Source organism: Aotus nancymaae, unplaced genomic scaffold (assembly GCF_030222135.1).
Source record: "Aotus nancymaae isolate 86718 unplaced genomic scaffold, 86718_ANA_hifiasm-v0.15.2.pri h1tg000049l, whole genome shotgun sequence".
NCBI classification, from domain to species: Eukaryota; Metazoa; Chordata; class Mammalia; order Primates; family Aotidae; genus Aotus; species Aotus nancymaae.
In genome coordinates, this window is record NW_026988463.1 from 28588522 (window position 1) to 28614264 (window position 25743).

The window sequence follows — 25743 nt, forward strand, 5'->3', positions numbered from 1 at the left end:
GGAGGCCCCAGTTTATAGTTAGTAGCTCTGAAGTATAGATGGACCCTGGGGATTGTGACTGGCATCTGTAGTGGGGACGGTGTCATGGCACTGAACTCTGACCTTGTGGGGTCTGTGCTGCCTCTGTGGGGGCTGTCAGAATTGAGTTGTTGGACAACCAGTTGGTGTTGGAGAATTGGCTGTTGTTCAGCAAACTCTACATATTTAGTGTCAGAAAAAAGACAGCACAGGGACCCATGCTGGAGAGAGATTCTGGGTGTCTCTAGAAGGGAGGCTCTATTCCCCTGCACACAGGCTGTCACCCTACACATAGTCCTGTGATTCCATGGTTCCTCCCAGGGAGAGGCAACTGAGGACAGAAAGGGAAGAAGTTCTGAGAACAGAGTCCTGCCCCCACTGTGCTGCCACCACATAATTCCACCCACTTCTGAACACACCCACTAGGCACTGACTGGCCACGCCCCTTCCAGGACAAGACATGACCCTCAGGAAATTGTACCCATAGCACCTTTTCTCCTAGAGTTTCCTGCCCAAATTCCCACACAAGTGCCTAGAGCACTTCTGGCTTGTGGTTGCTCCCAGACCCTGAAACTGGAGGAGCAATTCATACCTAGTCCCTCCATCAACCAAGGCTTCTGGACCACCCAGTCATAATCTCTGCCTGCATGGACACAGGAATAAGTCAGAGCATAGCATCACCTGGGCCAGTATCTGTAGCACAAACCAGTCCTTCCACCAATTCTGCACTGCCCGCCATGCGTGAGTTCTTAGTAGCACCTTCGCTTCTGCCTTTTACTTCCCTACAAACCCTGACAGGGTCTCACTCTGTCACCCAGGCTGGAGTGCAGTGGCATGATCATGCAGCCTCAACCTCCCCAGGCTCAGGTGATCCTCCCACCTCAGCCTGCTGAATCACTGGGACTACAGGCGTGTGCTCCCACACCTGGCTATTTTTTGTAGAGACCAAGGTCTCAGTATGTTGCCCAGGCTCATCACGAACTCCCGGGCTCAAGTGATCCACCTGCCTCTGCCTCCCAAAGGGCTGGGATTACAGGCGTGAGCCACCATATCTGGCCCACAAACCCCTTTTTAGGTGCACACAGTGTGTCCAAGGCCAACCCTCAAGTGCCTGAATCCAGCATCTGCTGGAATTCACATGTCCATGAATTCAAGATTATGCCCCTAGATCTCCCAGTTTTAAGAACAAATACAAATTAGAAATATGAGATTAACCTTTCTTGAAAATAAGGGAAGACATGTTTCTCTCCTTCCTTTTCTTGAAGCATTTACTTTAGAAATTTTTTTTTTTTTTTTCTTGAGACGGAGTCTTGCTCTGTCTCCAGGCGGGAGTGCAGTGGTGCAATCTCGGCTCACTGCAACTTATGCCTCCTGGGTTCAAGTGATTCTTCCACTTCAGCCTCCCGAGTAGCTGGGACTACAGGCGTGTGCCACCACACCCGGCTAATTTTTTTGTATTTTTAGTAGAGATGGGGTTTCATCATGGTGAAGATGGTCTCAATCTCTTGACCTTGTGATCTGCCTGCCTCGGCCTCCCAAAGTGCTGGGATTACAGGCGTGAGCCACCACGCCCGGCCGAAAATTTTTATATGTAAGTTTTGGAAATACTTCTAAATCATTCCAACAGCTAAACAGACCTTTTGTCTTTCGTCGTCCTTTTTTTTTTTTGAGTCTTGATGTGTGGGCCCAGCCTGGAGTGCAGTGGTATCATCTCGGCTCACTGCAACCTCTACTTCCCAGGTTCAAGCGGTTCTCCTGCCTCAGCCTCACAAGTACCTGGGATTATAGGTGCCAGCCACCATGCTGGGCTAAGTTTTGTATTTTTAGCAGACATGAAGTTTCACCATGTTGTTCAGGCTGGTCTCAAACTCCTGACCCCAGGTGATATGGCCGCCTCGGCCTCCCAAAGTCCTGGGATTACAGATTGAGCCACTGTGCCAGGCCGCCAGACTGTTTGATGCAGGACATTCTTTCTCTAGGAACTGGGAATCATTGATTTGGGATGTAAGCAGCAAAGAAGGTAGAGCCATATCTCACAGTGTCTCTAGGAGAGCAGGCATCTACCTTCAGGTTCTTGCTCCAGGTTGCAAATCTACCTGTCATGAAGACATGAAGTTGATTTTTCTTTTGAATATAGCCAATTAAAAAATGGCCTCCCAATTCCCAGGTGAATTTAGCTTGAACTCTGACAAATGGTGCTGCCAGGTCTTCCACTTGAGTACTAATTATAGTGAATTTTCATGAGTGGGTGTTTTCCAATCCCTTAGCAGATTGCCTGTAATGTCTTTCACATTCTGCTCTGATTGTATCATAAAATAGTTTTCTTTTTTTCTATCATTGTGGATAGTTTTTCTAGTGATTCTGTATTTAATTATATTTCCCCAAACATTATGAAATGTAAGATGCCTACCAGGCCTCAGGCTAGAGGGGCCTTTCCCTGTAAGACTTCCAGTCACAACCAGAGTTGTGCAGCAAACTGTCCACTGTCCCCCACATCTGCAGACAGAATGGTCTCTCTGCTTGTTTGGAATCTTTAATTCTTTCTACAACAATTTGGACAGATTTCTACAAAAATATTTCACAGGGCATCATTTAGCCATTCCAGCTCTGTCTTTCCATGCCTCTGGCCTCTTCAGTCTTGAAACTGATTCAGAGACCATGGGCCCTGGAATCCAACCAGGCACACACATGTGCATTGAGTAGACCTGAGAATCTCAACATTCCCCGCATCCTCCTGCCCAAATGCCCACGAATGTGCAGAGGGTGCCTGCCACTTCCCTGCCCCTTCAACACCTAGATCTGCAGCTCCAAATGTTGGACCCAGGTCCTGGGGTTCTCCAGGATGTGTGAGAGCAGCCTTCCTGAGGGGCTGTCTCTTCGAGTTTTTCTGTCTTCACTGCAACACCCAAGAATGCAGAGCCAGGTTGATTCCACCTGGAGTCTGCACATAAATGCTGGTCTGCACCTGGGATCCTCAAGACAGGGCCAGACTGAGGATGTATAGAAAATCCAGGGGACATTTTCTGCATTATGAGAGATTGCCATAGACCTTGTAAAGTCCTACATTTTGTGTGGAGTCCTTCAAGTTTTCCAGATCTTGTCCAGTGAGCTGCTGCAGTTCTGTGAGGGCCTTCTGGTCTAAGCAGAATCTGGTGGCAGAATCTGTGAGTGTAAAGCAGCACCTTAGCAGAGGGAGGCCAGGGCCACAACTGTCCAGAGCCATGAGTGAAGCTAACCTACCCCTGTGACCTGTGTTACTGGGGTAGGTTATCTTGTCCTCTCTTGTACCCAAGAGTTAGCTGATCAGGTATAGGTAATATTACACCTGGATCCAGGGTCTGTGGCTCCACTGGGTCAGTTCCACTTTCTATCCTGGCCCCACAGAGTCACCTGAGTCTCTCCTGCCCAAATCACTATTGGGGCATCAGCACAGGATCACCAGGGACTCTCTCACCAGCACCTGGGAATCCTTGAGACATTTGGTGATGTCCTGTGCAGGCTGAGGTCAGGCTGACTGCAGGATCTAATCTTTCCATCTCAGAGGGAAAGGAATGTGTCATCCAGGATTTGTCCCTCCACTCACAGAAGGAGTCTCTTTATTTGGTATCCAAATGAGCTTTGCTCCAGTTTTCTAATATGTGGGTGAAGAACAGACAGGAGGTCTGAAGACTCAGACTGACGAGTAAACCAGTTGCTTCCATTTCATGTGTCCATTGGAAAAACAGATGCAGCAGCCATAGTCCCTACCATCCAGGAACTTTCAGTCTAGAGCAGAAGGATAATGGCCAAATTCAGCATCACGTGGTCAGGAGCAAGAGCAGACGTGTACAGGGAACTTAGGCTTGATTTGGGACATTGCCCTTATGTTCACATTGTGAGTTCTGATGTCACCACCTGAAGGGCCACCCATGGACAGAAGAGTAGTTATGATTATTTCTATTGATTTTCTCTTGATTTGGTTTTTAATATAATATTCCCAGAAAGCGTACGTGTTTTGATTAAATTGCTTGTTAATGGATTTACAAAATAGTTAAGAATGAAACAATTAAAATCAGAAAAACTCTGGGAGTCCAGTTCTTGCGGTCAGGCTTAGGAAAGACAGGACTGAAAATAAACCAGCAACATAGAGATGGGAAGCCTAGGGCCTGCGCCCTGCCGCTAGCCTTGCTGTGTCCCAGCCCTGCCCAAATCCACCCTCTTCTGAGCTTGGTTCAGGTCTGGTCCCACCTTGGAGCCTATGCTCACAGAACTGTTTGTTGGAGATCAGACTTCTGAGCGGTTGCTCTTGCTGGTTCTCCAGAGCTGGTGCTCACACTTTGCCCAAACCACAAAGCAGATAAATGGGAACAAAGGACAATATGGGGCCTGAATTTTTTTCTTCATTGAAATCAGTGCTTGTAGAGACATCCCACCTGGCAACATTTTTTCCATTCCTGCAGATCCAGTAGTTGCTCCACAAGTTGAAGAAATGGAAAGTCTGGACCGTCTTCTAAATCCTGCTGGGAATTATGGGATACTAAGGACCCACATCCCAGGGGTTTATGTGGCTTAACTCATACCATGTGATGTTCCCAGCACAGTACATACTATGAACACATAGTACAAGCTCAGTAAACACTGCTTTAATGCAGGTATCTATGCTGTTTTCCAAATGCTGACTTAGATGTTACTGTCTTTTCCAGCCTTCTGTAGACTTTAAATGGCTGGCAAAGGATGTGATTTTTCAGGACAGTGGTTGGTGGTCCTCACTGTGAATGAAAAGTATTTGTACTGTGATTAGAATATCACAGCAGACACACTGTGTGCTGTGCTCACTTCCTCTAGCTGAGTGCTACTGATAATGAGTCTTAAAGAAGCCAATTCATGGAACCTTTCCAAACCTGCAGAATCATATTACTTAGCACAGGCCCCAGAATACCAAATGATGTGTATGCATATGAAGCTTGAGAGACAATGCTTAGCTAAGTGGGTCTCAGCCCAGGCTTCTAAGTAGGGTCACATGACCAGTTTGAAACAATATGGCCACCTGTATCTTTCCCCACATGTTCTGTTTATTACGTTGAGATTATGATTTACTTTTTTCACCTACTAATATCACAGCAGTGATTATGGGTCCATCTGTGAGTCAGCACTGATACCAATTCGTCTCATTACAGCGAATGCTAACTTCATTCACCTGGTTCAGGTGCTCTCGGCCAGATTCCTTCACTATTTAGTTATTTTTCTCTTTGTTGTTAATGAGTATCTAGGAGGGAAGATTTACTGAGAGATGCACATAAACCATCATGTCTAATCCAGAGACTCTCATTTCTTTTTAGTTTCCCTTTGCTTGTAGGTTGCTTTGGAGAGGCTCTCACATTTGTTGACTGTAGATACTGGTTTTTGAAACTGTAGGTTCTGAAACAAGCCTGAGTTCTGTAGGTTTCCATTTTATTTTACTCATGTCACAGCATACTCTCCTTATTCAGAGAAAGATAACAATTAACATGTAATTAATGTCTATTGTCTTAAAATTCTAAAATATAACACAGCATATAGAAAAAATAAAACAAAAACTTGGGGAAAAAAACAAACTCAGAAACACAAGCTCTTATTTTAATTTATATCATTGTATGTATTGGTCTTCATAGTGAAAAAGGGATCATTTGTGAAAAGTTTTATAGTTTTAACACAATTTAAAATATTTCTTAATTTTATTTCTTTCTTATTTCTTAATTTTATTAAGAAATGTCCTGTCACTTATCATGTATGTATAGTTGCCGTTTCTGTGTACGTGTGTGCATGTGACGTCAGCAGCATTTGATCAGTTTTGTGTTGCTGCCTTCCTGTTGTCATCATTCTTCTCAGTTATGACACCTGCTCTGAACATCCTTTTATGGTTGTCTCTGCATATTGGCCCGCATGTCCCTTTAAAATGAATTCTAAGTTACATACTGGGGTAAAATACAAGTTCTACTATGTACTAGCTATTTGGCAAAAAAGTTTTTTTCAGGCTTGAGTCGGGGAGGGTTGGCAAGATATTTTTATGTAAGAGGAAGAATACTGTTATTTCTCATATAGATTATTTTTATGCCTTTATCAATACATGAAAAACTGCTAGGATGACATCTAGTATATACTAAATGTTCAAAAAAGATTCTACTACTCTTGCTATTATGTTATAACCTGTAAATTTCATAAAACTCTCAATTCCACATCATCCCTGAATTCTTTCCTCAGTGTTCTACCTCTCTACTATTCAAAAGTGTGGCCTCTGGACCTGAGGCATTGGCATCACTGATGAGCTTGTTAAAAATGCAGAAACTCTCGTCATTAGAGAAATGCAAATCAAAACTGCATTGAGATACCATCTCATGCCAGTTAGAATGACGATCATTAAAAAATCTGGAGACAACAGATGCTGGAGAGGATGTGGAGAAATAGGAACACTTTTACATTGTTAATAGGAGTGTAAATTAGTTCAACTATTGTGGAAGACAGTGTGGTGATTCCTCAAAGACCTAGAAACAGAAATTCCATTTGACCCAGCAATCCCATTACTGGGTATATATCCAAAGGATTATAAATCGTTCTACTATAAGGACACATGCACACGAATGTTTATTGCAGCACTGTTTACAATAGCAAAGACCTGGAACCAACCCAAATGCCCATCGGTGATAGACTGGACAGGGAAAATGTGGCACATAAACACCATGGAATACTATGCAGCCATCAAAAACGATGAGTTCGTGTCCTTTGTAGGGACATGGATGAACCTGGAAACCATCATTCTTAGCAAACTGACACAAGAACAGAAAATCAAACACCGAATGTTCTCACTCATAGGTGGGTCTTGAGCAATGAGAACACTTGGACACAGGGAGGAGAGCATCACACACTGGGGTCTGTTGGGGGAAAATAGGGGAGGGACAGCGGGGGGGTGGGGAGTTGGTGAGAGATAGCGTGGGGAGAAATGCCAGATATAGGTGATGGGGAGGAAGGCAGCAAATCACACTGCCATGTGTGTAGCTATGCAACAATCTTGCATGTTCTTCACATGTACCCCAAAACCTAAAATGCAATAAAAAAAGAAAGGTAAAAAAAAGAAGAAAAAAAAATGCAGAAACTCAGTCCCAGATAGTCTGAATCAGAATCTGCATTTGACCAAGTTCTCCAGTTTATTTTTGAATACAATAAAATTTGAGAAGTATGCCTCTAAGTCACTATGACTTTTCCACCTGAAAATTACACACAACTGATTGTAGATGATGTAAATATAGCTCTCAAAAATGCGTATTCCTATGTTGATCCCTTAGTTTTCTGATTCTTTTGTTTGTTTGTTTTTGTTTTTTGAGGCGGAGTTTTGCTCTTGTTGCCCAGGCTGGAGTGCAATGATGCGATCTTGGCTCACTGCAACCTCCACCTCTGGGTTTAAGTGATTCTTCTGCCTCAGCCTTCTGAATAGCTTGGATTATAGGTGGCAGCCACTATGCCTGGCTAATTTTTTGTATTTTTAGTAGAGACAGGGTTTCATCATGTTGGCCAGGCTGGTCTCAAACTCCTGATGTCAGGTGATCCACCCACCTTGACATTGCAAAGTGCTTGGATTACAGGCATGAGCCACAGCGCCCAGCCCTGATGCCTTAGTTTTATATTTTATATTGCATATAGGCATAGTATCTACACTGGTTTTGTGGATCTTATGTCATTCTCTTTCCACAGAGTTAGAGAATACATTAGAAAATATTACTGTGTTTAAAAGTATCTTATTATTTCAGGTCACTCATATAAATCAGAGTCAGTTCTCTTAACTCTCTTATTTCATCCTGGGACAATGTGTTATTTATTTTTATTTCAGGGACTGTTGACATTCAGGGATGTGGCCATAGAATTCTCTCTGGAGGAGTGGGAACACCTGGACTCAAATCAGAAGAATTTATATGGGGATGTGATGTTAGAGAACTACAGAAACCTGGTTTGTCTGGGTGAGGATAACTTGGCTTTGGAATATCTAATATCTAATAACTAAGGGTTTTATTTCTTTCCTTTGTAGAATGTCTCTTGGGAGCTTATGCTTTATATAAATGAATTCAGATTCCTGCTTCTAGGAAAAAGAAATTATGGGTTTGTTGGAGAAAAAACTTCCTAATGTTTGATCTTAATATTTGCCTTCTTTCTGGGGTGATGTACAAGCTTCACTCTAGTTTAGTGGTGATTCTAGAAATGGAGTGATCTAGACTATCATTGCCCACAGTTTAAAATCCAATTCCTTCTCCTTATTTTTGATTCAGTCATACTTGGAAGTGAAGCTCAGGATTCCCATATTTAAAATGCTTCCTAAATATTCTAAAGAAGCTGACAGGAAACAGTATTTGGGGAAGTAATTTTCTAGAATCCTCTATAATGTTCCCTCTTTACTGAGTATTCTACTGAGTTGGCAATTAAAGAACTCCCAGCAAGAGTCATGTGACTTTTTCTCATAAAACAGGTCTTGCTGTCTCTAAGCCGGACCTGATCACCTTTTTGGAGCAAAGGAAAGAGCCCTGGAATGTGAAGAGTGTGGAGACAGTAGCCATCCAGCCAGGTAGCGGGGAGCGAATGAATAGATGACATGACTGAGAGGTCCAGAGGTCAGGAAAGAACCAGACATTGAAGTGTGGATTGGGAAGTTCTCCAGTGGAAATAATTTTTTAGATGCCTGAGTTTATTTCTCTTGCTGTTGTAGAGGGACATCTTCTGTTTCATGCTTTGAAATTATCTAATGATTCTCCTTCACCTTCTGTGATCCACCATCAAATTTCGCATGGACAGCCAAAGTGCTTCCCTTGGCCTGTGAGGGCCTGCATAATCTGGCTGCTCTTCCATTGATTTGGGGGCTCTGCAAAAGTCTGTGCATGTTTCTACCTCTATGTGAAACCACTTTTAAAGTTCTGTTTTTGCCTCATGTCAGAAGTGTGTGAGGGCAGTGATGGACGGTGGGATTTTTTTTTTTAGAAGTTCCAAGAATTCTGTGGACAGATGTCACATATTTTCTGGTATTTGAATTTCTAATCCTACAGTGGTTTCCATGATGATCCGACAAAAATTGTGACTCAGTAATTTCATCAGAGTACAAAGCATCTTCCTAAATATAAAAAAATCTGATTCTGTATTTCACTTCAACTTTTCATCTTTCCTAGCCTAAACTAAGATTAGAAATATAAGTTCTGCATGGAAAAATTCCACAGATATAAAATCATTTAATATGTTACTTACTATGTAGAATTCTTTTTTTTTTTTTTTTTGAGACGGAGTTTCGCTCTTGTTACCCAGGCTGGAGTGCAATGGCGCGATCTTGGCTCACCGCAACCTCCGCCTCCTGGGTTCAGGCAATTCTCCTGCCTCAGCCTCCTGAGTAGTTGGGATTATAGGCACGCGCCACCATACCCAGCTAATTTTTTTGTGTATTTTTAGTAGAGACGGGGTTTCACCATGTTGACCAGGATGGTCTCGATCTCTTGACCTCGGGATCCACCCACCTCGGCCTCCCAAAGTGCTGGGATTACAGGCGTGAGCCACCGTGCCTGGCCTGAGCCACCGCACCTGGCCAGAATTCTTAACTAAATGAATGTCTGTGGGGAGCTTAGAACATTGCCCAGTATATAGTAACCTCTCAACTCTTACCTTATAAATTAATAGTATTTTTAAATTTTGTCTAGTTAAGTGTGAAGGTTAATGATATGTGTTCTTTATGTTCATTTTTTTCTTTTCCTTTTCTTTTTTCTTTTGCTTCCTTCTTTCATGTGGATTTTTTCCCCCACACTTGTAAATTATATATATTTAAGGGATACATCCTGATAATTTGATTTTATATATGTATATGTTGTATAATGATTAATACAATGAAATTAATTAACACATTAATCATCTCATATAGTTGCCAGGTTCTTGTGGAGAGGACATTTAAAATCTACTGTGTTAGCAAATCTCAAGTATATAAGAGTATTGTAAACTGTATTCACGGTGCTATACATCAGATCCCCAGGATTTATTTATCTTTTAAATGAAAGTTTGTACTCTTTGACCAGAGCATCCCCATTTTTACCACCTCTCAGCTATGGGGACCTATTGTTCTACACTTTGCTTCTATGAGTTCAACTTTTTTAGATTCCACAAATAACTGATATTATACAGTATTTGTGTTTCTCTATCTTATTCGTTTACCATAATGTCCACCTGGTTCATTCATCCTTGTTGTCAAAAATGGCAGGATTACCTTCTTCATTATGCTGAATAATATTCCACTATATATTTTGAATAATCAGCTATCAACATAGGGGTACAGATATCTCCTTAACATACCGATTTTATTTATTTATTTTTGAGATGGAGTCTCACTTTGTTGCCCAGGCTGGAGTGCAGTGGTGCCATCTTGGCTCATAACCTCTGCTTCCCCGGTTCAAGCGATTTTGGTGCCTCAGCCTCCTGAGTAACTGGGATTACATGAGTGTGCCACCTCGCCTGGGTAATTTTTTTGTATTTTTAGTAGAGACGGGGTTTTCCCATGTTGGCCAGGCTGATCTCAAACTCCTGGCCTCAAGTGATCTGCCTGCCTTGGCCTCCCAAAGTGCTGGGATTACAGGCGTGAGCCACTGCGCCCGCCAGATTGTATTTCTTTTAGGTATATACTTAGAAATGGGATTGAAGGTTCATATGGTACTTCTATTTTTAATTTTTTGAGGAGCCTCCATCCTTTTTCCCATAATGGCTGGATCAATTTACATTTCCACCAACAGTGTAAGAGGTTTCCTTTTCTCCACAGTCACCAACATTTGTGATCTCTTGTGTCTTTGGTGATAGCCATTCTAACAGTATGAGGTGATATCTCATGATTTGATATCTCACTGTGGTATCTCTCTGTAAGTGTGAGGTGATGTCTCATTGAGGTTTGATGTGCATTTCCCTGATGATTAATTATGTTGAGCACCTTTCTTAAACCTGTTTGCCACTTTTATGTCATCCTTGGAAAAATTTCTAATCAGATCCTTTGCATATTTTTAAGTCAGATTGACTTTTTTGGCAATTGAGTTGTGTGAGATTCTTACGTATTTTGCATATGAAACTGATTAGATTGAGTTTCTCCCAGTCCTTAGGCCGGTTCTTAGGTTGCTTTTTCATGTTGTTCTTTATTTCCTTTGCTGTGCAGATACTTTTAGTTTGATAGAGTCCCACTTGTTTTTGTTTTTTGATTTTGTTGATTGTGCTTTTTTTGGTGTGAAATTTAAAAAATCAGTACCAAGTCTGATGTCAAAGAGCTTGTTTCCTATGTTTCTTCTAAAAATTATACAGATTCTGGTTTTACATTGAAGTGTTAATTCTTTTTCAGTTCATTTTTGTATATAGTATAAATGTTCAATTTCATCTTTTTGCTCATGAATATCCATCTTTTCCACATCATTTATTGAAGAGACTGTACTTTTCCCATTGTGTATCCTGGTGCCCTTGTCAAAGATTGCTAACTGTATACACATGGGTTTATTTTTGGTTTCCTTATTCTGTCCCATTGGTCTATGTGTCTTTTTAGGTCAGTGTAATACTCGTGGTTAGTATAGCTTTGTAATAGTTTGGAATGAAGACGTGTTATGCCTTCAGCTTTATTCTTCTTTCTTATGATTGTGTTGGCTATTTGGAGTCATTTGTGGTTTTATAGAACTTTGAAGACCAGATGCAGTGGCTCACACCTGTAACCCCAGCACTTTGGAAGACCAAAGCAGGTGGATCACTTGAGGCCAGGAGTTCAAGACCAGCCTGGCCAACATGGTGAGACCCCATCTATACTAAAAATACAAAAATTAGCCGGGTGTGTGGTGGTGCATACCTGTAATGCCAGCTACTGGGAGGCTGAGGCAAGAGAAGTGCTTGAACCCAGGAGACAGAGGTTGCAGTGAGCCACGATCATGCCAGTGCACTCCAGCCTGGGCAACAGTGAGACTCTGTCTCAAAAACTATATTAAAAAAAAAATTTTAGAATTTATTTCTATTTCTTTGAAAACTGACACTGGAATTTTAATAGGGATTACATTGTATCTGTAGATCACTTTGTGTAGTGTGGACATTTTATTAATATTAATTTTTCTAGTCCATGAACAAGGAATATCTTTCCATTTATTTGTGTCTTTGTAAATTACATTCATCAGTGTCTCATAGATTTTACCGAGCACATCTTTCACCTCCTTTGTTAAATGGAGTCATAAGAATTTTATACTTTTTGATGCTATTATAAATTGCATTGTTTACTTAACTTTTTTTCTCAGATCATTTTTTGTTAGTATATAGAAATGCAACTAATCTTTGTATGTTAATTTTGTGACCTCAACTTTACTGAATGGGTTTATTAGCTCTAACTCTTTTTGTGTACTCTTGAGGGTTATCTATATATAAAATCACCTAATCTGCAAGCAGAGAGAATTTTAATTCTTCGTTGCTGATGTGAGTGCCTTTTATTTCTTTTTCTTAATTGCTTTTCTTGCAGGGCAGGTGAGCCTCCAAATTGGGGCTTATCCTGGCAAGGTTCATGGCTTCACTGAGGAAGAATTGAAGCACGAGCTAGTGGTAGAAGAAAACAGCTTTATTGAGCTGGCACTGTTGCAGCTCTATGACTGCTCCTGTGGAACAAGGCTCCCCTGTAGGCAGTGTGCTGAGGGGAGCAGTTCTGCAGTCATGTACTTACATGCCCGCTTTTCCTTACATGCAAACTAGGGCAATGGCAATGTTTTTTCCCTTTAATTATTTGGAAGAATTTTAGAAGGATTGACATTAATTCATCTTTAAATGTGTGATACAATTCACCCATGAAGTCATTTGGTCATGGGCTTTTTCTCATTGGATTTTTTTTTGTTACTGCTTCAATCTCCTTTCTTATCACTGGTCAGTCAGTTCAGTATTTCTGTTTCTTCATGATTTAATCTTGGTCAGTCATTCATTTCTAAGAATCTGTTTCTTCTAAGTTATCCAATTTGTTATCCTGTAATTGTTCATAGCAGTCTCTTATTCTTTGTGTGGTATCAGTTGTAATGACTCATCTTTCTTTTATTTATTTATTTATTTTTTGAGACAGGGTCTCACTCTGATGGCCAGACCAAAGTGTAGTGGCATGATCATGACTCACTGCGGCCTCAACCTCCTGGGTTCAGATGATTCTCCCACCTCCCAAGTAGCTGGGACTACACGTGCACACCACCATGCTCAGCTAATTTTTGTATTTTTTGGAGAGAGGGGTTTCACCATGTTGCCTGGGCTGGTCTCCAACTTGTGGACTCGAGTGATTTACCCACCATGGCCTCCCAAAGTGCTGGGATTACAAGCATGAGCAAGTGTACCCAGCCATTTGTAATTTTTTTAGTCCTCTCGTTGTTCCTCTGCTTAATCTGGCCAAAAGTTTCTCAATTTTGTTTTCTTTAAAAAACTCAATTCAGTTTCTTTGATCTTTTCTATTGTCTTTCTAGTCTCTATTTAGTCTCTTTTTGTTCTAATTCTTATTATTTCCATAATTATGCTAACATTGGGATTATTTTATTTTTCTTGTTCAAGATTCTTGAAGATTAGAGTTAGGGTGCTTATTCAACACCTTTTTTTCCCTTACTGTATGACTTTATTATTATAAACTTCTCTATTAGAACTGTTTTTGTTGCATCCCAGAAGTTTTAGTTTCTTGTGTTTCCAATTTCATTTGTGTCAGGATACGTTTGATTTTTCTTTGATTTCTTCTTTAACCCATTGATTTTTCAGGAGTGTGTTGTTTAATATTCACATATTTGTGAGTTTCCAGTTTTGTTCCTGCTATTGATTTTCAGTTTTATATCAGTGCAATCAGAAAAAAAATTGATAGAATTTTATTTTTTTTGAATTTGAAAATACGTACTGTTTTTCACTTTTGGTTTAACATGTGCTCTGTCCTGGAGAATGTTTCGTGTATTCTTAGAAGAATGTGTATTTTCATATTGTTGGATGGGATATTATATGTATATTTAGTCTGTAATCTTATAGGAGTGCACTGTTTTCTTAATTTTGTGCTTGAATGAGGTATTCATTTTAAGTAGGGTACTAACATTTTCTTTTATTGTATTTCTTTATATTTCTCCTTCCAGTTCTGTTAATGTTTGCTTTTTATAATTAGGTATTCCAGTGTTGGGTGCATATGTCTATTTAATTTTTCTATCCTCTGGGCAAATTAATGTCTCTATTATTATATAATTAACTCCTTTGTCTCTTGTGACAGATTTTGTCTGACAGTCTGTTTTGTCTAATGAAAGTATGACTACCCCTGCCTGCACTCTTTTTTTGTTTTTTACCATATGTATGGAATATCCTTTCCAGTTCTTTCCCTTTTAGCCTATGTTTGTCCTTAAATCAAAAGTGAGTCTTTTGTAAGCAACCTATCACTCAGTTTTTCAAAATTCATTCAGCCACTCTCTGTCTGTTTTAAATCTGTGCCACTATATCAGAATATCACAGGGTATTTTATAAGGAAATGGGTGATTTATAAGGGATACAAATTAATTTAGCTTATGATTCAGGAGGCAGGGAAGGCAGAGAGCATGACACTGGCATCAGGTAAAGATCTTTTTCTGCATAATAACAAGGCCAAAGGCATGAGGGGGAGAGAGCTCTCTTCTGTAACAAACTCACACTGTGATAACTAACCCACTGATGTGATAAGGACATTAATACATTCATGCAGGCAGAACTCTTATGGCTTAATCACTTCTTAAAAGTACCACTTCTTAATTCTATCACAATTGCTATTAAATTTTAAGCTAAAGTTTGGAAGTGACATTCAGTCTATATCGGTGTCTGTTCATTGGATAATTTAATCTCTTTTTATGTAATTATTGATAGGTAACTATTATAATTTTGTTTTCTATTTTACACTTCATTTGTTTCTTTTTCCCTCTTATGCTGTCTTCCCTTTGGTTTTGTTAATTTTTTGTCTTGTTTTTGTATACTTTGATTACTTTCTCTTTTTCTTGTATCAACTAGTTTTTTCCCCCCAGTGGTTATAAGACTTACATAAGACATCATGTAATAGTCTAGTTTAAGATGATAATAATTCAACTTTTATTCATGGAAAAACTCTATAATTTTCCTCCCCTTCATACATTTTATACCATATATATCACACTTTAAAACTTTTTATATTGTGTATTCATTAACAAATTATACATTTTAAGTAAAAAGTAGCTATACTTTTTAAAACTACTTTTGTTTTGTAGTTCTTATACTAGAATTGAAAGTGATTTCTGTGCCACCATTACAGTATTTGAGTATTCTGAATTTCATTATATATTTACCATTTCCAGTGATGTTTGTAGTTTTAATGTTTTCATATTTAGTTAGCATTTCATCATTTCAACTTGGGTAATTCCCTTTAGTCCTTTAGCTTTTCTAGACAGGTCTAGTGGTGATGAATTCCCTTAACTTTTTTTGTGGGGAGACGCGGTTGGAGGTCTTGAAATGTCTTCGTCTCTCTTTTATTTCTAAAAGATGCTTTATTATATATAGCTTCGTAGTTACCCTTTTTTTTTTTTTTAAATTTTCGTTCTTTCAGCACTTTGAATATATGGTATCACTCCCATTTGGTCTGTAAGGTTTCTGCTAAAAAAATCTACTGATAACATTATAAAGTTTCCCTTGTATATGAAGAATCTCTTATCTCATGTTGCTTTCATGATTCTTGCTTTGTCTTTGAATTTTGACAATTTAATTTTAATATGTCCCAGGGAGGTCTTCGTTAGGTTCTTCTTACCATAGGTGGGTATTTTGAGCTTTGTGAAACTGGTTGTTCATCTCCTTTTACAGATTTGGGGAGTTTTAAGACATTATATCTTTAAATAATCTTTTTTTTCTTTCTTTCTTCTTCTGAAAATCCAAAAATGTGTATGTTTGTTTACTTTATGATATACTATACAGGCTATATGCTTCCTTCATGCTTTCATTTTTTTTTCTAATGGATTACTTTCTTTTCTTTTCCTTTTTTTTCCCAGCATACCCAAAGAATGAGATTACTTTCAAATGACCTGTCTGTGCGTTTGATTTTTTTTTTTTTACATGACTGAGTCTCTTGTTAAAACTGTTACATTTTTTTCAGTTCTTCCGTTTTTCACTTTAGTTCCAAGATTTGTTTGGTTCTTTTTAATGGTTTCTATTTCTCTATTAAATGGTTTCTATTTCTCTATTAAAACTCTCATTTTGTTCCAGCATTGTATTATAAAACTTTTTAGTTATCTATCTGTGTTCTTTTGCATCTCATTGAAATTCTTTAAGATGATTATTTTGAATTCTTTATCAGCCAACTTTCAGATCACCATTTCTTTGGAGATGATAACTAGGGATTTTTAGGTTTCTTTGGTGGTGGTGGTTTGCTCGATTCTTTATAATCTGTGTACCATTATGTTTATGTCCCTGAACGTGAAGGAGCAAACACCTCTTCCAGTTATTATAGACTAGTTTTGGGAAATAAATACTTTTTCTTTCGGATCCCTGAGCTGATGAGATTTTGACTAAGATTGCAGTCAAGTGTGTTGGAGCCATCACATGACTGCTACTGGATCTGCAATGGATTTTATGGTTGACAGACCTATTAGCAGGGCATAGACAGTCATGGATCCTGTCCATTCTCTGGGAAGACAACTTTCTTCAGGATCTTGAGCATTGGGGCTGTTTCTAAGATAAGGAATTGCAGTTGTTTCTGCAGAGTGGGGTTGCTGATAGAATAGATGTGGACAGGTGTGGCTCCTGCTGAGTCTCTGGAAGTGCTTTCATCCAGTCATTGAATAAGTCACCTATGGACATGACTGACCGCTGGAACTGATTCAAAGGGCTGCTGCAGGATATACAGCTGAGATGAAAGTCTCAGTTGTCTCTGGGACCATGGCATGTCTCCCTCCAGGTTTCTGGGTGAATAGGACTGCTCCCAGACCCTGGCTGACAGAAAATAAAGCTAGGTTACAGGGCTACTTTAAGGGCTGCTTTAAGATTAACAGTGAGATTAATGTCAGCAAGTCTAGCTCCAGGGGCACAGATATGTGTGTTTTTAGGCAGATTTCATGTTGAGCAAAACTGAACTGTGGCTGCAATAAACTGGAACAAAGTTTCAGTGCCACTACTTGATTCCCATTCAGGTCAGTGTTGACAGTCCTAAATCCAAGGTCACAGATGGATGTTTCTTCCTTAGGCTCCCTGTGTGGACAGACTTTTTTCCAGACCATGACTGAGAGGTGAGGGAGATAGATTTTGCCTTATTCAGGGGCCACAGACAGGATCAGGGTCTTCAGGCCTGTCACCTGAATCTCAGGTTGGAATGAATCCCCCTGGATCCTTGGCAGATTTTTTGAGCGGCAGGACCAAGGCCAAGTAAGCTACAGCTAAATCTACAGTGGGATATGGTGTGTGTGTGTGTGTGTGTGTGTGTGTGTGTGTGTGTCCCCAGAACCATGATCGATAAGCTACCCTTCGGTTAAGGACTTGTCCTCAAATTGTTCTCTTTGAGCTTGGGCTCCACAGGCATCAAAAATTCTGACCTGGATCGCAAAGCTCTCATAAAGACAGTTGTGCTTGGCACAGCTGCCTCATTATGTTGTGAGAAATATGCATGGGGGCCTCCTATTTGGTCATCTTGCTTATGTTACTAATTCTATAAGTTTCACTTTCTGAAATATATATCAGATTTGTCTGTGATTTTTAGATTCAAAAGTTCTGAAATAAAATGTTCAAATGTACACATTTTTGTGTAAGATGTAAATTAGATGACTAGTGGGCATCACATATTTATTAATATGCTTGATTATAAATTTACTGTAAGCAAAAAAGAATTATTAAGATTTATATCCTTTTTTTAGCCTGTATTTAAATGACGTATAATTTAATCCCAAATACTGACTTTATATTTCAGTATTTCTCGCTGTGTTTTGCAACTTTATGTTGTTCCTTTATTTGGAAATATAAAGCTTTTTTTAGCTTCTAAAGTCTTTATTAATGCCATTATATCTTATGTAAGAATAACACCAATATATTGATAACACGATAAAGAAGTTTTCCTAGTGTCTTTTAAGTATTTATTCATTAAAATTTTCTCATTAGAGCTAATTATTAATGATTGTAATGCATTTTCTGTGACATTTTACTGCCGTTCATTGAACGCCAATGATTCAAAGTGCCTGTTCTTCCTGGGTACGCACAGTTGATAATTGTAAATATCTATAGGATTATATTTTAATAGAATATATATGTGGTATTCATTATTTTATACACTAAAATTTCTCTTACTCTTATTATTGATTCCATATGATCGTGCTTTGTTTTTTTCAGATATGTTTTCTTAGATCAGTTAATTGTATTTTTGCTTTTCAACTTTGGTATTATGAATTGGATGATAATTTTCAACTCTGTACACTTTAAGACAATATGATGTTTAATTTATATATGAATTAGCTATATGTCTTTTACTTGTAAAAAAAAAAACAAAACAAAACTGTGTTTTTCACCTGTAGAAATATTGCCTCTACTTTGTTCATGACTTGTATACTTTTTTTTCTTAGTTGTTAATGATTGCTTTATTCTGTCTAGATGAAGCATGTGCCACCGTGCCTGTGTAATGTTTAAAAATTTTTGCAGAGATACGGTCTCACTACATTGCCCAGGCTGGCCTTGAACTTAAACTTGTAATCATTAAGATTTATATCTTAATAATTTTTTTTAAGTATAAAGTTTATTAGTGTTAAGTATAGTCATACCGTTTTACAAGAGGTTTGTAGACCATTTATTTTTTTTTTAATTTTATTTTACTCTAAGTTCTGGGGTACATGTGCAGATCTTACAGGATTGTTACATAGGTATACACATGCCATGGTGGTTTGCTGCCTGCACCCCCCTGTCACCTACATTAGGTATTTCTCCTAATGTTATCCCTCCCCAACCTCCCCACCCCCTTCTATCCTTACCCTAGCCCCCACCCCCCAGCAGACCCCAGTGTGTTCTGTTCCCCTCTCTGTGTCCATGTGTTCTCATCGTTCAACACCCACTTATGAGTGAGAACATGTGGTGTTTGGTTTTCTGTTCTTGTGTCAGTTTGCTGAGAATGATGGTTTCCAGATTCATCCATGTCCCTGCAAAGGACATTAACTTATCCTTTTTTATGGCTGCATAGTATTCCATGGTGCATATGTGCCACATTTTCCTTATGCAGTCTATCTTTGATGGGCATTTGGGTTGGTTCCAAGTCTTTGCTGTTGTAAACAGTGCCACAATGAATGTACATGTGCATGTGTCTTTATAATAGAATGATTTATAATCCTTTGGGTATATACTCAGTAGTAGGATTGTTGGGTCAAATGGTATTTCTGTTTCTAGATCCTTGAGGAATTGCCACACTGTCTTCCACAATGGTTGAATGAATTTACACTCCCACCAAAAGTGTAAAAGCATTCCTATTTCTCCACATTCTCTCCAGCATCTGTTGTTTCTAGATTTTTTAATGATCGCCATTCTACTGGTATGAGATGGTATCTCAATGTGGTTTTGATTTGCATTTCTCTAATGACCAGTGATGATCAGCACTTTTTCATGGTTGTTGGCTACGAAAATGTTCTTCTTTTGGAAAGTATCTGTTTATATCCTTCGCCCACTTTTTGATGGACCATTTTTATCTTACAAAAGTCAAAGTGAATACCGGTTAAGCAACACGTTGTCCTTTCCACACTTCTCTCCAGCTCCTGAAGAGCACCATTCTGTTCCATGTTTCTGTGAGTTTGGCTACTTTAGATACTTGATGTAAGTGTAATCAAATGGTGTCTCTTCCTTTTAGACTATCTTATTTCACCTAACATAATCGTTCTCAAGGTTTGTCCTTATTATACAACTTGTCAAAGTGTGTCTTCTTATTTTTTTGGGGGACGGAATCTTGCTCTTTTCGCCAGGCTGGAGTGCAGTGGCACGATCTCGGCTCACTGCAACCTCTGTCTCCCAGATTCAAGCGATTCCCCTGCCTTAGCCTCCTGAGTAGCTAGGACTACAGGTGTGTGCCACCACACCCAGCTGATTTTTGTTTTTTCAATTTTAGTAGAGACGGGGTTACACCATGGCCAGGCTGGTCCTGACCTCCTGATCCACCTGCCTTGGCCTCCCAAAGTGCTGGGATTACAGGTGTGAGCCACTGCGCCCGGCAAAATGTCTCTTATTTTTAAGGCTCAGTAATGTTCTGTTGTATATGTGTGCCACATGTGTTTAATCTGCTCATCCATAAAGGGACATTTTTGATTGCTTCCAGGTATTGTCTTTTGTGAGTAATTCTGCAGGGTGCATGGGTTTGCAAATATCTATTCCATGTTCTGTTTTGAATATGTTTGGAAGATTTTGGATATATGGATGTAGTGCCATGTGTATGTTCTTGCTTTTTGTTGCCTCACCCTTTGATATTATATCCAAAAATTCATTGCCAAGACCAGTTTTCATAACCAAGCTTTCCCCTTATGTGTTCTTCTAGGAGTTTTACATTTATAGGTTTATGTTTAAGTTTTAGTTTGCTTTTTTAATTGATACAATGTTAATTATACCTATTTATGGGGTACAATTATATATATGTGTGTGTTTTATAATGATCACAACACGGTATTTAGTATATTACCTCATGTATTTGGTAATTCTTTGTGATGAGAACATTCATTCAAAAGTCTCTCTTCTGTTATATTTTAATCTTTATTGTTTGTAAAGACAAAATCTCACTCTGTCACCCAGACTAAAGTGCAGTGGCACAATTATAGTTTACTGTAACTTCAAACTCCTGGGTTCAAGTGATCCTCCTGCCTCAGCGCCCCAAGTAGCTGGGACTACAGGCATGTGCCACCATGCCTGGCTAATGTTTAAAAATTTTTGCGGAGATAGGGTCTCACTACGTTGCTTAGGCTGGCCTTGAACTCCTGACCTCAAGTGGTCCTCCTGCTTCAGCTTCTCAAAGTGCAGAGATTACAGGCATGTAACACCGTGACTGGCCTCTTCTAGCTGTTTTGTAATATGCAGTACCCTCCTATTAGCTATTGTTATCCTACTGTGTTATAGAACACCAGAACTTATTTCTCCTATGTAATTGTAACTTTATACCTTTTAGCCAACCTCTTTCTATTCCTTCCCCTGCAGTCTCTGGTAACCATTGTTATACTTTCTACTTACATCAACTTTTTTTTTTTTTTCATTAGACAGAGTCTAGCTCTGTCTCCCAGGCTGGAGTGCAGTGGCCTCAGCTCACTGCAATCTCTGCCTCCTGGGTTCAAGCTATTCTGCCTCAGCCTCCCGAGTAGCTGGGATTACAGGCACACACCACCATGCCCAGCTAATATTTTGTGTTTTTAGTAAAGACAGGGTTTCATCATGTTAGCCAGGCTGGTCTTGAACTCTTGACTTAAAATGATCTACCCGCCTTGGCTTCCCAAAGTGCTGGGATTAGAGGCATGAGCCACTGTGCCCTGCCCTTTTTTTCTTTCTTTTTGTTTTTTAGGTTACTCATTTGAGTAAGATCAAGAAGGGCTTATCTTTCTGTATATGGCCCATTCACTTAACCTGATATCTCAGGGTTTATCCATATTATTGCAAAGGACAGGATTTTATTTTTTAATGGCTGAATAGTATTTAATTGTGCTTGAACACCACATTTTCTTTATCTGTTTATCTCTTGCCATACATTTAGATTGATTTCATATCTTGGCTATTATAAAGAGTGCTGCAGTAGACATGGGAATGCAGCTATGTTTTTGACACATTGATTTCCTTTCTTTTGGATATATACCCAATAATGGAATTGCTAAATCATATGGCAGCTGTATTTTTAATTTTTCAGGAACCTCCACTCCGTACTCTTCTATAGTGGCCATACTACTTTACAGTCCCATCAACAGTATACACGTGTTCCCTTTTCTTCACATCCTCACCAATACTTGTTTTAGTTATATTTTTTGTCTTTTTGATTATAGTCATTTTAACTAGAGTGTGGTAGTATCTCATTGTGGTTTAGATTTGCATTTCTTTGATGCATACAAAAATCTTGCCTCTTTATGAACCCTCCATTGTATTTTATTGATATCACAGATTCTATCACTTTATATTATAAGTCCATTAGCACAGATTTATGGTTATTTTTAAGTGTTTGAGTTCTCAAATCTTTAGCAGAATTAAAAGTATTCTGTGCACCATCATTATAATCCAGAATATTTTACTTGTTTATATAATTACTGTTACCAGAAAATTTATTATTTTTATATAATTTGTGTTGCTATTTACCATCATTTTCTTTTTCTTTTTTTTAATGAAGATTTCAACTGCATGCTTTTTCTTTCTTTTTTTGAAAGAAAGAAAGGAAAAAAAAGAATGAACAAGAGGAATAAAAAGGAAGAGAAAGAGAGAGAGAGAATGGGAGTATTGCTTTCTTGCCCAGGCTAGAATGCAGTTTAGTAATGGGTATTGAAAACCTCTTTTATACCAATAATTATACTTAATGATGTAGACAGGAAGGAATAAGGGAAGAAAATAACAAACAAGCAGCCAATCAATATTTCATTTAAACCTATGAAATGCTATGCGATTACTGAGGAGTGATTTACTTCCAATTATGTAGTCACTTTTGGAATAGGTGTGAGGTGGTAATGTATGTTTTGTGTATTTGAAGTGCAGAGTTCTATAAATGTTTATTAAGTTTACTTGTTCCGGGTCTGAGTTCAAGTCCTGGATGTCCTGGTTAATTTTCTGTCTCATTGATCTATAGAATCGTTAGCTCTTCTTGTTAGATCGATCTTTTTGCCATTATGTAATGTCCTTCTTTGCCTCTTTTGATCTTTGTTGCTTTAAAGTCTACTTTATCAGAGGCGAGAATTGCATCTCCTGCTTTTTGTTTATTTGTTTAGTTTTACTTTCTGTTTGGTTGGTAAATCTTCCTCCTTCTCTTTGTTTTGAGTCTTTGTGTATCGTTGCATGTGAGATGGGTCTGGATGCAGCATACCGATGGGTTTTGGCTTTTTATCCAATTAGAATATATATGTTTAATACTGGCATTTGATGCTAGCTGGCTGTTTTGCCCATTAGTTAGTGTAAATTTTTCATTGTGTTAATGCTCTTTGCTTTTTGATATATTTTTGGAAAGGCTGATATTGGTTGTTCCTTTATATGTATAGTGCTTCTTTCAGAAGCTCTTGTAAAGCAGGCCTGGTGGTGGTGAAGTCTCTAAGTACTTGTTTGTTTGCAAAAGATTTAATTTTTCCTTTGCTTATAAAGCTTAGTTTGGCTGGATATGAAATTTTGGGTTGAAAGTTCTTTTCTTTAAGGATGTTAAATATTGGTCCCCACTCTTTTCTGGCTTGTAGGGTTTCTGCTGAAAGATCTGCTGTAAGTCTGATAGGTTTCCCTTTTTGGGTAACCTGACCTTTCTCTCTGGCTGCCCTTAGTATTTTCTCCTTCATTTCAACCCTAATAAATCTGGTGATTATGTGTCTTGGGGTTGGTCTTCTTGAAGAATATCTTTGTGGTGTTCTCTGTATTACCTGGAGTTGAATATTACCCTGCCTTGCTAGGTTGGGAAAATTTTCCTGAATGATATCCTGAAGAGTATTTTCCAACTTGGATTCATTCTCTTCGTCACATTCAGGTACACCTATCAAACGTAAATTAGATCTTTTTACATAGTCCCACATTTCCTGGAGACTGCTCATTCCTTTTTATCCTTTTTTCTCCAATCTTGTCTTCTCGTTTCATTTCACTGAGCTGGTCCTCAACTTCTGATATCCTTTCTTCTGCTTGATCAATTCGACTGTTTAAACTTGTGCATACTTCGTGAAGTTCTCGTGTTGTGTTTTTCAGCTCCATCAATTCACTTATATTCCTCTCTAAATTGTCCATTCTCGTTAACATTTTGTCAAACCTTTTTTCAAGGTTCTTAGTTTCTTTGCATTGGGTTAGAACAAGTTCTTTTAATTCACAGAAGTTTCTTATCACCCACCTTTTGAAACCTGCTTCTGTTATTGGAACACACTCATTCTCCATTAAGCCTTGTTCTGTTACTGATGAGGAATTGCGATCCCCTGTAGAGGGAGAGGCATTCTGATTTTGAGTATTCTCTGCCTTTTTAGGCTGGTTTCTTCCCTTCCTTATATATTTATCCCTCTGTCATCTTTGTAATTACCGACTTTCTAACTAGGTCTCTGAGCAGACGTCCAACTTGTTGATTCCCAGCGCCGAAATCTGAGCAATCCACTGCGCTGGCCAAAACAGCGGTGTTAAGATTGATGGTGCTCTTCTGCCCGGGAATCTCCGGACTCTGCACCAAGAACTGCTGCACTAAGGCGCCAGTAAAACTGCCGCGCTGGCCACAAGAGTCGCCCTGGCGAACTGTGGGGCTCCTCCGCTGGGAATCTCTTGGTCCGTGAGCAACAAATATTTGTCTGAAAGTGTGGCATCCTCTCGTTCTCTGCGCTTTCACTGGGAGCTGCGAACCCGAGCTGCTAGTGATCAGCCATCTTGGATCTCTCTCCCATCATTTTGTTTTTCAATGTGAAGAACTACCTCTACTTAGCACTTCTTTTAGAACAGATCTGGTGGATATGAATTCATTCGACTTTTGTTGATATTGAGTATTCTTTATTTCCATATTTTTAAAGGATCGTTTTGGCAAATAACATTTTCTTGATTGGTAGTTGTCATTATTTAGCACTTCGAATATATCATTCTTCAACTTTCTGACCTGAGAGATTTTTTGCTGAGACATCTGCTGGTCATCCTATAGGAGTGGGCTGTGTATATGCCAAGTCACTGTTTTCTGTCTGGATTCTAATTCTCTTTGTTTGCAACTTTTCAATCTCTGATTATAATGTGTCTTGTTGTGGGTCTCTGTGTTGCTACTAGTTAGAATTGGTAGAGTTTCATTACATTTTAGGCCATTTTCTCCTTCAAATTTAGAAAATTCTAAGCCATCATTTCTTCAAATAAATTTTCTACTCTTTTCTCTCTCTCTTTGCATTCTAGAATTCCCGTTATGAGTATATTGGCCTACTTGATAGCACCCCATTAGTCCCTTAGGCACTCTGTTGTTTTCTTTTATTTCCTTTTTGCTGTCCTGACCATATGCTTTCAAATAACCTATTATTAAGCTTATTGGTTTTTTTTTTCCCACTAAATCAAGTTTGCTGTTGAACCCTCTAGTGAATCCTTAAATTCAGTTATTTTTCAGTTCCACACTTTGTGTTTTTATAGTTTTAATCTCTGTTGATAAGCTCATTTTCTTCATGCATTTTTGTCTTCTTTTGTTTCTTTGTCTGTGTTCTCCTTTAACTCATTGAGCATCTTTAAAATAGATATTTTGCTAGGCACAGTGGCATGTGCCTGTTATCTCAGCTACTTTGGAGGGTAAGGCAGGAAGATCACTTGAGGCCAGCCTGGGCAATATTGCAAGACCTTGTGTCTAAGAATTTTAAAAAAATTAGTTGTTGTGGCATGTGCCTGTAGTCCCAGTGACTCAGGAGGCTGTGTCAGGAGGATTGCTTGACCCCAGGAATTTGAGGATAGGGTACATTGAGCTATGATTGTACCAGTGTACTCCAATCTGAGTGACAGAGTAAGACCCTATTTTTTCTTTTTTCTTTTTTTTAAATATAATTTTGACTTTTATTTTAGATTTAAGTTGTACATGTGCTGGTTCATTACATGGGTATATTGCATGACACTGGTTTGGGG

General features: G+C 38.9%; 1 protein-coding gene across 5 annotated transcripts in view; it reads left to right on the top strand.

Annotated features, from left to right (window-relative positions):
• The window catches only part of LOC105729257 (zinc finger protein 723-like), a 54185-nt gene that overhangs the window by 14927 nt on the left and 13515 nt on the right, over window positions 1–25743 (top strand). For 2 of the 5 annotated variants that reach the window (XM_064362700.1, XM_012469924.3), the window contains 2 exons: window positions 7859–7985; window positions 8489–8584. The exons of 2 other annotated variants lie outside the window; for them this stretch is intronic. In XM_064362700.1, the coding sequence (XP_064218770.1) occupies window positions 7952–7985; window positions 8489–8584 (130 nt within the window). In that variant the 5' untranslated portion in view covers window positions 7859–7951. Of the gene's footprint in view, window positions 1–7858; window positions 7986–8488; window positions 8585–11716; window positions 11800–25743 lie in introns of those variants that run through there. One more of the 5 variants, XM_064362699.1, reaches the window with a different exon arrangement.